At 57.6% G+C, this 15,149-nt stretch overlaps 1 protein-coding gene across 3 annotated transcripts in view; it reads right to left on the bottom strand.

The window, feature by feature from the left end:
- The window catches only part of CAMK2A (calcium/calmodulin dependent protein kinase II alpha), a 34,830-nt gene that overhangs the window by 16,657 nt on the left and 3,024 nt on the right, over positions 1-15,149 (bottom strand). For all 3 annotated transcript variants that reach the window (XM_075102705.1, XM_075102703.1, XM_075102704.1), the window contains exons 2-8: positions 12,097-12,191; positions 7,652-7,711; positions 3,631-3,685; positions 3,243-3,308; positions 1,647-1,719; positions 1,167-1,269; positions 537-620 (exon numbers count right to left, since the gene is read on the bottom strand). In XM_075102705.1, coding sequence (XP_074958806.1) covers positions 537-620; positions 1,167-1,269; positions 1,647-1,719; positions 3,243-3,308; positions 3,631-3,685; positions 7,652-7,711; positions 12,097-12,191 — 536 coding nt within the window. The remainder of the gene's footprint in view (positions 1-536; positions 621-1,166; positions 1,270-1,646; positions 1,720-3,242; positions 3,309-3,630; positions 3,686-7,651; positions 7,712-12,096; positions 12,192-15,149) is intronic.

The raw sequence follows: 15,149 nt of genomic DNA, 5'->3' as shown, positions 1-15,149 counted from the left end.
GAGAAATTGGGGAAATGGAAGGATTTGCTCCCTGATTAGAAAGCAAAAGGCTCACTGGTGGGTCCAGCTCCATGCTGACGTGCTCAGCAGCTGGGGAGATATGTGGCTGAGCCAGACACATGGCTCTGTCAGCCACCATGAACAGCCACAAGTCTGGTGCTGCATCAGGGCTGAGTAATGCCTCCTCCCCATCGCGGGTGGAAGAAGGCTCCCCTGCAGCTGCAGCTATGTGGAGGCATTGCCTGACTCCACCAGCACCTCAGGGCAAAAGAGATGGCATCTCTCCTGCCTGGGGGCTTTGGGTGCATAGCAAGGGGCCTGATTCATCAGAGGAGGGTGCCACTGGACTGGAAAGGAGGGCACTGCTTTGGGGATAGCCTAGGGTAATGTGCCATGTCTTGGGTAAATCCTCCACCCTGACCTCCCTGAGACATGTCTAGCAACTGTGACTTGGAACATGCTAGATCAACAGCCTGCTTCATCTCACACAGCCCAGGCCACCCCATTCCCAGCATTTTAGCCCCAGTATGACTTACCACAAGCCCACAGGTCAACAGCTTTGCCATAGGGGTCCTTCCGGAGCACCTCAGGGGAGAGGTATCCCGGAGTGCCGGCAAAACCTGGGACAGACAGCCCATCATGCACCGCTCACGGGCAGCACCCATCCCTGCACATCTCACCCACCCAGCCACCGCAAGAGCTGAGAGCCTGGAACATGCCAAGCTGGCAGAGACGGGCACCCTGCCTCCAGAAACCCCTGTGTCTCCTGAGAGCAGAACAAACAGCAACAGCCAGCGACAGCAGCCAGTCCTCAGGAAGGTGCAGAACACTGGGGTGCTCTGGTATGCACCTCCAGCACTTGGAAGGGGCTTTCCTTCCCTGGGTCTGCCCCTGCCACCAGCTTGTCCAGCTCACCAGGACATCTTGGTGACTCATCCAGTCCCTGTGGAGCTGTTTGCCTGTGCCCTGGATCAATACCGGGCTGTTTCCAGGGTCACAGCTGGAGCCATCGAACCATCCGCCATACCTCCCAGGCTGGTGCTGCTGGGGCACTCCCATAGCCTGGGGTTCAGGTCTTGGGGATGCATGTCCCTCCTGGAGCCACCCCTGACCAAACACACTAATGGGAACTGGAGGATGCCTCACCTCGGGCCAGTCCTACTCACCAAACCATGCTTGCTGGTCCCCTTCCACCTCGATGGCAAGGCCAAAGTCAGCCAGCTTGACGGCAGCACCCTTCAGCTTGGATGCCAGCAGCAGGTTCTCCGGCTGCAGGAAGAGACAGGGATTAGAGAGGAGCAAACCCCCCCTGGGGGCTCTGCTGTCGAGTGGGAGCTTCCCAGCACAGCACGGAGAAAGGTCAGGGCTCTGGACATGCTACCTGGCCAGTTTGTCTTGCTGTGTGCCACCATGTCCGTGGATCTTTAGAGAACCATGGACTACAAGGACCTCCCTAACCCCTCTCCCTCATGCTGTTTCACCCTGGAGCTGGTTTTTGCTCTGTGGCTTTCCAGAAAGCCCTACATGGTGTTCCTCCCTGCTGTCTTTCAGCTGCCCTGGAGGACGCCAGGCATTGCTCCACAGGGTTTTGCATTGCAGATGGGGTCCCCAGATCCTCCCACAGGCCCCTTCCCTGCAGCTCCTACCTTCAGATCCCGGTGGACCACCCCCATCTGATGGCAGTGCAGGACGGCCTCCAGGATCTGCTGGATGCAGTGGCTGTGGGAGAGAGGACAAAGCTCACAGAAGTGTCCAGAAAGGCAGAGTTTACTTAGACACTTCTACTTGCCTGTGTTTCATTCCTCCTGCCCCTCTCCCCATTGTGCTTCCCACCAACAGCCCTGCAGCACAGCTCAGCATCCCCCTCCAGCAAAAGCCACACTTCTGTGGAGAGCAGCTGTAACCCAGTAAAACCCCACCAGAGCTGCTGGACACCCGGCTGTGGCAAGCAGAACCACAGGGGCTATGGTGGAGCCCATGGCATCCCCAGAGAAGCAACACTGTGGGGTAACTGGAGACCAGGGGTGGAGATAAAATGTCAGCCCAGATTTGGTCTCCAAACCCAGGCAAAGCAGCTGCGCTCCTCAGATGTAGAGCTAACCCTTGCTTCGGCCTAATTTCCCTGGCCTCCTCTAAACCAGGTGGCTCTCACTGCTTCTGTTTGCTTTATATCTAGCTCATTAAACCCCAGCTCTGCTGCATGTGTGAGAAAGGAAGGGAAAAAGACTGAGGCAATGATCACTTCTGCTCCAAAACAGTTGTGTGCAAGGCAGAAGGTCTTTCTTTACATATGTTTTATTTTATTTGTATGACACTAATAAGTGGATGGGTTGTAAGTGGATTCAGTGCTGGCAGCCCATTAAATGAGATTGCTTTCTGCCTAGAAATAAAGGATATTTCCATGCAGAGGTAGCGTAGAGCTTACCAACCCCTTGGACAATTGTACAGGCTATGCTTATCCTGGGAGCAAAGCCAAGAGGCACAATGATTTCTGGGAACTGGAGAGGGCCAAATCATGTCCCCTCAAAAAAATGAGGTTAGTGCTGTCCCCTGGCCTCGCTCCAAGGACCAAAGGGGTGGCTGAAATGGTACCCAGCCCCCTGCCTCTACAGAAGGGTACCTGGAAAGTGCCAGCGGAATGGTGGGACGGAGCAGAGCTCCAGCACATCCTCCCACCCAGCCTGTCTTGACTGCTCCTCCTTAATGCTTTCAAGTGGTAAATGCCAGAGAAATGCTTGCAAATGACTGTAATGCAGCTGTGAGGGGAAAGGGTGAGAACTGCGGGGTGCCTGTGCCATCACCCTCCTGGCTGGGGGCATCAGCCTGATGCTGGGCTTCCTCCCTGCCAGCCTGGGGAGCCCTGCTGTCCCCCACCTGGGGAGCCCCAGTGCTTTGCTCCTTTACAGGGAAGTCAGATGTGGTCTATGCCATCAGCTCGGGGAAGGAGGATGCTCTGAGCGATGCCTGGAAGCTGCCTGGTTCGAGGTGGGAACCAGCCCTGCAGTAACACATGCACTTTTTGGCACAGGAGCTGAGTGCGTTAAAAGGAGCTTTTTTTGTTTTTTCTTCTTTTTCACTACACATCTGGTTTATGAGTACGTGCTGCAGAGCAGCTGTAAAACACCTCCCAGCATGGAAGGAGCCTACACTGCAGAAAGCCAGACACGTAGGACCCGGGGAGGAAGCAGCTCATGGGATAGGGGTACAACTGCTGCCGAGGCCCAGCATGTGTCCGTGCTCACCTGGCATCCGCTTCACTGTAGTATTCCCTGGCCACAATGTCCTCAAACAGCTCCCCGCCAGTGACCCTGAGAGAAAACAGGGGGAGTCACGCTTGGCCATCTCAATGCAACACACAAGGGAGCTGGATTGATTTACAGCATGCTGAGCCCTGGCAAAACCCCCCAAAATGCTGCTGCACTGTGCCCTGTGAGAGGGCAGGGACCTGCCCTCTGCCCAGCTTGGGGGACCCAAGCTTGGCTCAAACCCAGCCTGTGGGAAGGACTTGGGTGAGGTGGAAGATGGAGGAAAGCTTGGGGCAGGGGATTGGTGGTGGTGCAGGGCACATCGCCCTGGGGTGGAAGCATGCAGCTGCCAGTGGATTAAGAGATGCATTTAGTCATTACTCACAGGTCAAATATCAGGTAGTGGTGGCCCTCTTCAGAGATGCTGTCATGGAGCCTCACTGCAGCAGAGACAGAAGGGTTATGGGGTATGCCTGGCTCCCACCCCACTCCCTGGCAACACCTTTTCTCCCCTTTGGGCACAAGCAGGAGCTGGGAAAAGGCAGAGTGGGGCTATGCCTCCACCCTCCTCTTCTTGTTATTGCCACTGCCTGGCTGGGGGGATCCCCACTCAGTGGGGGACCCCAGCCATAGCCCCAGCCTTGGGCAGCGGTGCAAGGCTCAAAGGTCACATCCAAATCAGGGACTTCCTGGGGCTGGTGCCTGGCCAAGGTCCCGGGCAGCTGCTGGGCTATCTTGGGCACCAGGCAGGCTGCAGGCATGGGTGCCCCCAGCCCAGCCCTCTGCCCCATCAGGAGACGTGCCTGGGCATAGGGAGAGCTCAGCCAGGGTGCTGGGCTGCCAGCCCTGGCACCGACAGGGCTTTTTTATTTTCTGCTCATGACCTTCCTTTTCTCCTTGGGAGGTGTCAGGTCAGGGATATCCAGGAATCACCGCAGGATGAGTTTCCTTCGGAGGAAGTGCTCTTCCCAGCTCCTCCAGCGAGGCTGGCATCTTGCCCCGCTCATCATGCGGAGGGGCACCCTCTCCCCTCAGGCATGTCTTGCCATGTGCAGCCCTGTGCAAGCCTGCCGCCCTGCAGCTGGGTTCTGGCTATTCAGGCTTAGATCCTGGCTCAGAGCTTAGCAGGCAGATGTGCAGCAAGGGGACAGGCACAGAAACAGGCAGGACATAAAAACAGAGACTGGTCCAGCATCCTCTGCCCCCCACCTCACATTTTGTTCCGATTTCCCTGAGGATGTAAATATTTAATCCTTCCTCTCTGCTCACCTGGATTCAAACAACTTTGAATATCTTTGAGATCTTTGGAAACCAGGGAGAAAAAGGAAACATTCAGGTGAACAAATTTATGGGAATTTTTACTCTCGCCCATTTTACCACAGCTAAATCAACTGAGGCCTGTATGGAACCATCCTACAGACTCGGGTCTGAGCTGGGGGAGATAGCAAGCCCTGCCACTGAGTGCAGACACTGCACTGCATCGCTCTTATCTCCCAGACCAGCAAACACCACTTTGCTGGTCCTACTTATCCTTCCAAGCTCAGTGGGCAGATCCAGCAGTTGCCAAGAGCAACCTGCCAGCGGGATAGCCTCATCCCGGCCAGAGCAAGGAGCAGCGGAGGTCTGCTGAGCCAGACAGCATCTTTCCTCTTGGGGTCCCCTCTGGTCTTGTCTGTTGACAAAATTTTCTCATCTTATTCCCTGGTTATCCTTCCACACTGCTGGCCTCCACAGACATCCCCTGCGCTCCGACATTTGTGTCTGCTCCGTTTTTTCTCTGACACTTAATACTAGCTTTTCTGCCTTCCTCTGCTGGAAGAGACAGCCGTTTCTTCTCACCCAAGAGGCATTTGGAGTTATTGTGCCTGGGATCCTGCAGAAGCCAAAGAGTTCAAAGAGGGTTTAGGTGAGTTCAGCACAGATCGGGCAGCTAACTATACACAGATCATCCGGATACGTCCCCTGCTTGGGGAATTCCCAATGCCTGTGGCTGCCAGGAGCCGAGAAGTTATAAGAAGGAGCAGCCACTCTAAATATAGCCTGATCCTGCAAGTATCTGTTACTGACCATAGTCAGAAAGAGCCACGCCGGCCAAACCACTCCAAGCTCAGTGCCGAGAGCCAAGGCAGGAGTGGGACACAGCTTCAGCTCTGAGAGTCAGAAGACGATGGGTACCTGGAGTTAAAACTCCGGGTCTGGGTGTAACTGAAGTGTCCTCAAGAAAGCAAGAATTCCCTGCAAGGACATGCAACTCTGGGAAACGGCAGCTCTCCCTAATGCATTGCCTGGTACCGTGGATGTGCCAGAGAGTTCTGGGGACCTGGACCTGCCCTCAATCGCCTGTGCACGGCTTTCTGTGCAAGGCCCTCCTGCAGGCACAGCGCAAAGCACAGCTGGGTTCCTCCAGGCTCACAGCTGCAATAGCCCCCATCTGCAGAGCACGGCATTCCCACGGGAGACAGCAGACCCCTGGCTTGCTGCACAGAACAAGTAAAGGGCCAGTAAAGACCCTCAGCAGCTGATGTGCTTCTGCCGAGGAGGGATGGAGAGGGGTTTTCTGCCTTGACTTCCCCACGCCCCTGGCAGTGGTGACTCTTCCTCTCGCTAGGGCTGGTCTGCAGCAGCGCAGCTCGTTCCAGCTCCCGGGTGGGTAATTAGTTGGCTTGTGCTGCATGCAAGGGAAGCTGCAAGCCCAAGTTTCCAGGCAGCAGGAGCAGTGGGGGGGGGGGTGAGGGTGTGGGGTTGGAGAAGAGCCTTCTGGGTATAAATAGAAGTGAGATTAGGCTTGTTAGGATCTCATGCCGTTAACCCCTTCCAGCCCTGTGCAGCAGGGTTGCTCAAAGTCTGCCATCTCTGCAGATTACAGCCAAACAGCGAGGCATGGTGCAGGGCAGAGGGAGAAGGCACAGGGGGGCTGAACCACATGGCAAGGTGACCCTGCCAGCCCCATGGGCAGGTGATGGAGAGGGAAGGGAGGAAGACAGTCGTAGGGAAAAGCTGGGGCCGGGCTGGGAGCCCGGGAAGCTCCAGCTGCATGGTCCAGCTACCACCCTGCAAGTCTTCGTGAGGTGGGTTCCTCCGTTTTTAGTATGTCTTGCTATTCACATACTTCACAGTGCGTTTCCTTCAGGTCTCAGCAATCCCCGTGTGTATTTTGGTGCGGAGGAAAGGCTCAGGCTGCTGCTCTGACAGGGGGGAGGCTGGACTCCCCACTGGGACCCCAGCAGGGCAGCTCCTGTGAGGGGCATCGGTCCTGCCAGAGCAGAGGCAGGGGGAAGGATGGCAGCTGGATCCTGCGGAGTCCGGTGCCCTGGCAATGCAGGGGAGACCCGCCACACAGCCGAGTGCCTGAGAGAGATGGAAGCTGACAGACTTTTACTGAACTGAAAAATTTATGAGGTAGGAGCTGTGTTGCTGGTCCTGGTGGCCCTGGGTCTGGGTCCTTGGACCTGCTGCAGCGATTCCTGGGGAGGGACAGCTCCCTGGGGCTAGGGAGGAGCAAAACGAAAAGGAAAACCTCCCAGCTCATGGCTGCAGGACAAGAGGGCTGCAGAGCTCCTGTCCTACCCCCAAATGCATTCCCAAAAGCTGCAGGATCCCACCAGGGTCAGCACATCAGTGCCACAGAGAGGAGAGGGGTTTCATCCCCGGAGCCATGGCTCCAGACACTGTACTCCCGCTGCCGGACCATCCCCAAAGACTAACAGCCTGTATCAGCATCACTCTCAAAGCTGGGGTTTGGAATTTTTTTTTTTACTGCAGTTTTTTCCCCTCCCCTCTCTCTCTCTCCTTCTGGCCTATTTTTGTCTTTTGCAGGGGCTCAGGAGTTTTCCTGAAACAGCTTTTCCGAAGGAGGCTACTCTCAGATGGACGGTCGGTGGGAAAGTCTTCGCTTCCCCCCCTCCATCGCTCCTCCTACACGCCCCGTGCTGCTGCTGCTGCTAGAGCTGCAGCCGCTTTTTGGAGCATGCAGAGGAATACAGCACCCAAGGGGGGGAGAGGATTAAAAATAGCCCCTTGCAGCCTACCGGGGCCCCACTTGTCCCTGAGGGAGCTATGGCCAAGTGGGTTAGGTAGGACCTACTTCAATCCCCCCTGCAGTCAGTGGAGGCCTTCCTTCCCACGACCCCATTTGAAGATGCTGACTCTCCATGAGGAAGAGGAGGGACGGCTCTGTGGATCAACAGGGTGGATTCCCACTGAGCCCCTTCTCCATCTGCAGGGTGGTAGCTGGTGTGGAAGGGAAGGACAAACAGCCCATGTTGCTGTGGGCATGGCTGAATTATTGGTGGGGACCCCCTAGACCCAGTGGGGTCACAGGCGGGCAGTGGAACTGGGCACGGAGCACGGGCAGGTTTGCCAGGCTCTTCACCCGGCACACGGGGCGGGGAGCAGGGTGCGCTTACCGATGTTGGGGTGCTTCAGGAGGCGGCAGATCCGGGCTTCTCGTTCCAGCTTCTGGTGATCTGAAAGAGGCAACAGCCCTAAATTAGGGTCTGGGGAAGGGGAAAAAACCACTCTCAGCCCCTGCTCTGCTCTCACGGAGGAGCTGCCAGCACAGGAAACCTTGGGGGGACAGAGCAGCTGGCAAGGCAGAAACCTGTCCTTATTTTTTATTTTTTGCTAAAGAATAACAGTTTTGGGGACACATTCAGCATCAGGGCCTGATGGACGGTATCCCAACATGGATGCTGCCCCCACCCAACCCCCTGGGCACTGATGCCATGGGCAGTCCTGGGCTTTGGATGGTCCCTCGCTCTCCCCTCTCCCTTCTCTTTGCTGAACCTGTCTCTATCACCTCCAGAATACCCCAGAGCTGCCAGGTGCCAGCAGCACCTGCTTGGTCTTCTCTTATTCAGCCAAGCACAGGCAGTCAGCAAGGACATTTCTGGCTCCGAATGGTACAATTTGAACAATCAAAGATGGAGCTGACCAGTGAGAGACATCACGCTGAAACAGGGCTACCCACTCCGCTCCCCCTCTCCAATCCCAAACGTTTCACATCGGGTCTTTGCTCTCCTACATCACAAAACGATGGCCCTGAAAATTTGCATTGCTCTGGTGCCTGGCTCCAAACAGGCAGCACGGGTCCCTCTCCCTGGATTTTGCCAGGCTCGGGGATGTGAGACAGCATAGCTCTGGGCAAAGTGAGTTGAGCTGAGCCAAAAAAGCCTCCGCCCTGGGGCAGCCGAGAATGAATTCTCAAATAATCTTGTTTCTTTTTCCCTCCCTCTGCGTTTTTCTGCCTCTTTATACCTGACCCAGCCACGCTGCGTGGAGGTGCCTTGTCTGGAAGCTTTTCGTGCTAGCAGGAACCCAGAAGCCGGGAGAAGCGAGGATATAATTAGGGCTGCGCGTCTCTCAGCACTATTGCTGTTACCTTGCAGGTTCACACCCTACAGTCTCGCTCTGCATCGAACCAAGCCTGGGTATCTCCGACCGCTGAGACCTGAAGGATACATAGCCCCTTCCCTACGGGGGCTTCCCCAGGGTTCAAAATCCCCCATCCAGTGACTCCAGGGCTCCGAACGGGCGAGTCACCCCTGGGCTTGGGGTGATTTTTGCAGCCTGTGCCGGGATCTGTGAGCTGAAGGCTGGGACAGCCTCAGTGGGCTCATTCAGCTCCCCACAGTGTTCCCCCTGAGTGGGGATGAATGGGTAACAGGGAGAGGTCGGGGTTTAGGCTGTTGCTTTTCGCAACCAAAGTTCGTTGTGGGGTGCGGGACAGGGACAAGATAGAGGGACAATGCGACCAGTGTGGCAAACACTTCTCTGGGAAATGGGGGAGCTGCTTTCTGCCCCCTTTTCTGCTCCTGCCTGACAGTAATCTTATGTGAGTCACTGATCATCACTGTCTGCCTCAGTTTACCGATCTGCAGGCTGGAGGCTGGGGCCAAATGGCCCATGGGGAAGCCCGGTATTGCTGGTGTCCAGAAAAGCTCCTTTTCTTGCTTAGAAGAGGCCAGAGATCACAGGAAAGGGAGGTAAATGTGACCCCAAGCATGGAGCAGGTCCCGACACTGCTCTGTGTGCCTGCACGCCGCTGCCAGCCGAGCCTTTGGATGCACAGGGGTGAGCACAGCCGCTGGCAGGGGGCCAGAGGCTGCCCCATCCTTTCCCCACCACCAGCTGCCCAACTCAGCTGCGGCTCTCCAGCTGAGCCATGGCAGCAGCAGCACCGTGTAACCACCCCAGTCGCTGTCCCCCATTTTGTACCCTTGCGATCTGTCGCCACCAAAATGCCTGTGAAAGCAAAGGAGCTTGGTGGGGAGCACTGGGAGGCTGGTGGGGTTCGAAAAACCACAAACAGCATGGAGAGGAGGTGGGAGGCCAGTGAAAAACCAGGCAAAATGGACCAGGGAGTTTAAAGGGAGGCAGAGATGGGGTCCCTTTGAAGGGGATGGGAACATCAGTGAGGACCCAGAAGCACCCAGGAGGGGCTGGGAAAGGTGCTTATCCCTATGGGGTGAGAGTGGGGGACCCCTGCCCAGGGTCGCCCAGGCAGTCCCCAGCAGCGATGCTCTGGCAGGGCGAACCCTGATGCACCCAGCCGGCCTTCAAAGGGCAAAGCCATACGGGTGCGGAGGAGGCTGCCGTGCCTGCGAGGCTGCAGTGCCCCCAGTAATCCCAGCTCTGTCCCTTGGCACACCCTGGTGAATGAGCACCCACAAGCAAAGGTCCCAGGGGAGCGTGGCCATCGCTCCTCATGGTGCCATGGGTTCAGCTGCAAAATGCAAGGGGAAGAGCTGCCTGAAATAAGCCACCTGCCACAGAGGGAGCGAAGGCATCCTGTGCTCTGGGGGCTTTGCTCTTTCCAAGCCTGCGTGGGTCCTGCTCGGACAGAGCCCTTCTGCCATCAGTACACAGCAAGGACGGGCTGGGTGTGGAGGCAAAGCCCAGGACTGGGTCTCTGGGTCTGCAGTTTCCTCTGAGCATCACACGGATACAACCCTGAATGGGGCTGCAGGCTGGCAGGGGAACCCCTGGCTGTGCAAGTCTCTGGCATGTGGCTTGCAGGGACTCTGCCAGAGCAGTGGAGCAGAAGGACAGAGGGACAGAGGGATGGCACTCAGGCAGAGGGACCCTGCCAAGCTTGGGGTGCGGCTGCCATGGGTCAGAGCATCCTCCCACCCACACAGTGTGGCACGGCACATCCGTCATATGGTGAAGTGCTGCTGGGGGCAGCAAGCCATGGCAGCAGCCCCTCTCCTGCCCCATAAACCCAGCTGCTGCCTGGACCCAAAACCCATTTCTCCTCCAAAAACTCCAGTTTGTCTCCTGCTGGCTTCCCATGTTGGCAGCCAGCAGAACATCTGAAGAGACCATGGGGATGTTTCACAGCTCCTCTCACCTTGACCCTGACTCCTCCCCTCCCTGCACACCTGCCCTCCTGCCCTTTGTGTGTGACACAGCCAGTGGCACATCCCCATGGGACAGTGGCTCCTCGTGCCCCTTTGGGGATTCCTCCCAGCCCGAGGAAGCACCATCCTCCATGCTAGCACTGCAGAAATAGGGGTTTCAAGACTATTAGCAAAAGCAGCTGGTGATTTCAGCTGGCAGAGCAGGGAAAATAACCCCGGCAAGGTCTCTCCAGGGGACAGACGGATACAGAGCTGCTGCAGGGATGGTGCAAACCCCAGAAGAGGATGGAGAGGGGCAAACTGCTGGAGCAGGCGAGCGGAGGCAGGAGGGAGCAGAGGGAAGGCGGCTCAATCTGCTCCTCCAGGAAGCCCTGCAAACCAGGAGGCGTTTGCTGCCCGCCCCGTTGCCAGCTGGGGTGCGCAGGCAGGAGCTGAGAGCTGAGGCCAGCACCGCACACCCTGCCTGGAGCATGGCCGGCTGCCCTGGGCTGGGAGCCTTCGGCCTCGGAGGAGGGGAATGGTCCGCTTCCCCAAAGAGGGGCGCAGCTGGGAGAGCTCAGTGTCAGTGCTGTGCCACTTTGGCAGCGCTGTGGGAGCAAGATTGCAAAGCACTGATTTAATTTGAGGTCAGAAAGGAGTTTGTCACTGTTTTCTGTGTTTCATTTTTGCCTTCAGAGGTGAACAGTGGCCTCAGGGAGAGAAACCAAGGGAGGTAGTTAATTAAACCCTCCTGTCAGGGCGCTCCCCAATGCACCCTGCCAGGAGGAGCTGGGGCCGGGGATATGGCAGCTGCTGTCCCATCCTCTCCATCCTCCTCAACACAGCTCCTCTGCCAGATGCCAGTGGGCAGAGGAGTCCCTGCCTTGGGGCAAGGGCTGGCTGGAGCTTTTCTGTGCGGGCTTAGCTCAGCCTTGCCCCCAGGAGCAGCCAGGACAGACCCACCAGCACCTCTTCCAGCAGCAAAGCAGCCAGCGTGCTCCACTAGAATGATTAATCCAGGGGGGTCAGTGGGGGCCCTCTCGGGGGGGTGATGCTTCCAGAATAACTGTGCTACCCAACGCCCAAGGCTGGCAGGAGCTTGACTTGCTGCAAGGCTGTAACCATGATTTTGCCATGACTTGGTGTGCAGGGTGGTGGTGGTATCTCAGGAGAGAAATGGGGTCCTACAGCTCCCCGGGCAGGTTGGGGTCCAGGAGCTCCCCAGAGCCCTGGCACAGCCAAGCTGCAGTGGCATCCCTGCAATCAGACAGGATGTGGTGAGCAGCCACCAAGACATCTCCTCAGGATGTTTGTCCCATCCATCAGGGAGCTCAGTGTGTTCTGCAGTGGAGATGAGGCGGGACAAGGGGGTCCCCCACCGCACATCAAACACCCACCCTGCCTTGCCACACACCAAAGGCATCAACCCAGCACTGTGCAGAGGGGACAAATTCCCCCCTCTGCAAACCCTGCTTGCTTCTTGCCTCAGCGAAAATGCTCCCAGCACCTACCTCGAGCAGACAGCTTCTTGGTGTTGATGATCTTGGCTGCATACTCTTGTCCTGCCAACACCTTCACGCATCTCCGAACGATGGAGAAAGCGCCCCTGGGAAGACAGGAAGCCAGAGGGAGAGGTGAAGGGCTTGGCACAGGCAAGGGCACGGCTCAGCCCTCATGTGCCTGTGGGATGGGGATGGGTGTTGGCTGGAGAAGGGGCTTGGGGAAAATATGGGGGCTCTCAGTGAACTTCCCTGCACCCCTATCCTCAGGGGATGATGGTGCAGGCACAGGGAGACCTGGGGATGAATGCAGGATTGCACCCCTGTGCTCCCCTGGGACAACCCTGGCATCATGTGCCTTTCCTCCTCTCCCTCCCAGGCTCTGCCCTACCTAACCCCCGTGGGAAAAGGGCAGTGATTTACCAGGGTATTGGCTCCCGAGGGACACCAGGACGGCTGCAGCTGCCATGCAGCACTCGGCTGCTTCACTTTTGTCTGTGTATGTCTTTGCACACTCTAGACCTTGCAGTCACAGCAGCAGCTTGCAGAAGTGGGTACAAGCACTGGCCATGGGTGCAGGTGAGTGGTGCAAGGTCCCTCCCAGCTGCAAACCTGTGGCACCAGCAGGGACAGCCCAGGGGACCCTGTGAGCAAGGACCACCGATGCCAAGCAGGATGGGGGCTGGTGATGCTGCGGCTTGCACACGCGTGAGGCAACATACAAGGGTCTCCTGAGGCCCAGCAGGCAAATGAGCACGGGTGCTTGGCATGCTCCAAAGAAGCCCCTCTGCCCCTGTACCCCAAGCCCTGCCAGCTCATTGCACTGAAAGCGAGCCGGCGTGGTGCTGGGAGCTGTGCCATTGAACACATGCACACACACGCTCTGGCCCTACTGAGCACAACCTTTGTATCAGGTTCCCTTTCCTGCCAAACCCTTCCAATCGCTAAAATAACAACTATCAAAAGCAATCCCACCTCCTGCCCCACCTTCTCCCTGCTCCCTGTCGCCCTGTTCCCGCTCCCTGCCGAGGAATAAAAGGCCGCAGGCTGGCGAGCGGCGGCGGATAATTGATTTTACTGGTGGGGGCGGGTGGAGACAGGCAATTTGGGTTTGCATGTGATCTTCAGGAGAACAGGCGAGCAGCAGGGTGCGCAGGGATGGGGCTGGAGCCCCGGCAGAGCCAGCAGCCCACGCGCCCAGCGCCGCCGCGCAGAGCATCACTCGCAGCACGTGCCAGGCAGGAGCCGGGGGAACAGCATCCCGGCGCTTCCCGGCCTCCCCGTCCTGCCATTTAATCCTGGCTGCTGGAAGAGCTGAGCTGTTATTATCCCTGTAGTCTAGGGGGGATTAATTGGAAAGGGGGATTAAAATGCTTCATATCCAGCTTACTATGGGTGGAGGAGACTGGAGCCATTGCCAGCCCCACAGTGTTGCTCTCCCGATCCCACCAGGAGCCTTGCACTGCCCAGGCTTTGGGGGCTCCTGTGAGTCCCTGTGACCCATCTTTCCTATTTTTTCCCTAAAGACACATGTGCTGCTTTTGCAGTGCCAGGTAAGTCTGCAGCAGTGAGTGCAGCAAGAAGGGAAGCCCCCACACCTGCCACCCCAGCCTGGGGTGTCTACCCCAGCCACAGGGTTTTGCCGCAGGGCCTGACACGGGGTTGGAGGGACATAGGTGTCCCGGACACCCTGGAGGCTGGGGACCCCCAGCCACTCCTGGTCCCGGTGCCCATAGCCACTCATTCATCCATTTATTGGAGCTAAACCAAATGGCGGGGAAGGGAGAGCCTTGGGAAGTGGGGTGCAGTGGCCAGGCATGGGATGTGCCACACTGGCAGAGCACAGGGTTTCACACCCCTGGCTGCATTGATGGCTTTTGGCTCCTCCAGGCCTTTTTAACAGAAACCAAATGTCTGTTTGTGCTCTGTGAAGCACAAGCAAGACCCTGTGAGCCTGGAGGGTGGGGGGAACATGAGGCACTGGGTGTGGGTGCAGAACACCCTGGGGCAGGGCATGCTTGCCATAGCCTGTCCCAGTCAGGTCCTTCAGGTAGTCTGTGCTGGCCAGGACCCCCCCATGTTTGGTGTTTGACGCCACTGGGTGTTTCACAGCAGCTGGGCTGTGCTCCCCATGACAGGCTGCTCCCGCACCTCCCAGCCCCATGTGGGACCTTCCTAGCCTGGAGGAAAAAATACCCCCTTGGTTCCATCAAAATACAACATCTCCTTCCCTGCAAACACAGGCATCCCCCCCTGCACCAAGGGCTTGCAGGGCTGTGTGGCCAGTGCAGGGGGTGCCAAGCAGGGAGCTCAGCCCCATCTTGGTGCACGAAACCCCTTTGGAAGGAGAAATGTCCTGTGCCCTGGCCATGGGCAGCAGCACAGGTCCCTTCCCTCCCAGGGCGCTGGCTCTTTGGACAGGGCCAACACCGATCCTGATGGCAGCTGGGGGCCCCCATCTCTGCCTGGCTCAGAGATGGAGCATTCATCCCAGATGAGACAGCATGTCCCAGTCTTAGCACTGGACGGGTACATCACCCGCAGGGCCACGGGTAGGCACCATGTCCATGTCCCTCCCGACAACTGTCATTTCAGGGTGACACTGGACCTGCAGCCCAGCAGCCATCCCTGTCCCTCCAGCTCCGAGCCCTGGCACTGCTGGGTCCCAGCCCTGGTGCCCTGGGCCAGGCATGACCCCCATGCCCTGTCCCCATGGCTCTGCCACCGGGGTGCTCCACTTCTCCCTTTTTCACACCTTCCCTGCCAGAGCCCGGCTGCGCTGCTGCCACCCTCCCTCTCTTCAACACCTCCTCCTCCTCCAAGGCATTTTATCTCCTTTCTAGAGAGAAGCGTGTGGGCTGGGGATTTTTTGTTCCTCCATATATTTTTTTTCCTTTTTAATAAAACCCCTCTCTTGCAGCTCCAGGAGTGGAGGGGATCGTACCACTCAGCACGGTAATTGTCTCCAGCCTCTCCCTGAACCTGCTGCGGGGGCGGATTTGGAGGCGCCAGTGGAGCTGCACTTCATGTTTGTCCTACTCCAGGGGGCCGTGGGCAGGATCCTG

Source organism: Phalacrocorax aristotelis, chromosome 8 (genome assembly GCF_949628215.1).
Source record: "Phalacrocorax aristotelis chromosome 8, bGulAri2.1, whole genome shotgun sequence".
In the NCBI taxonomy this organism is placed as follows: domain Eukaryota; kingdom Metazoa; phylum Chordata; class Aves; order Suliformes; family Phalacrocoracidae; genus Phalacrocorax; species Phalacrocorax aristotelis.
Note: the sequence above shows the minus strand (reverse complement) of the source record. Positions and strands in the feature narration are given on the sequence as shown.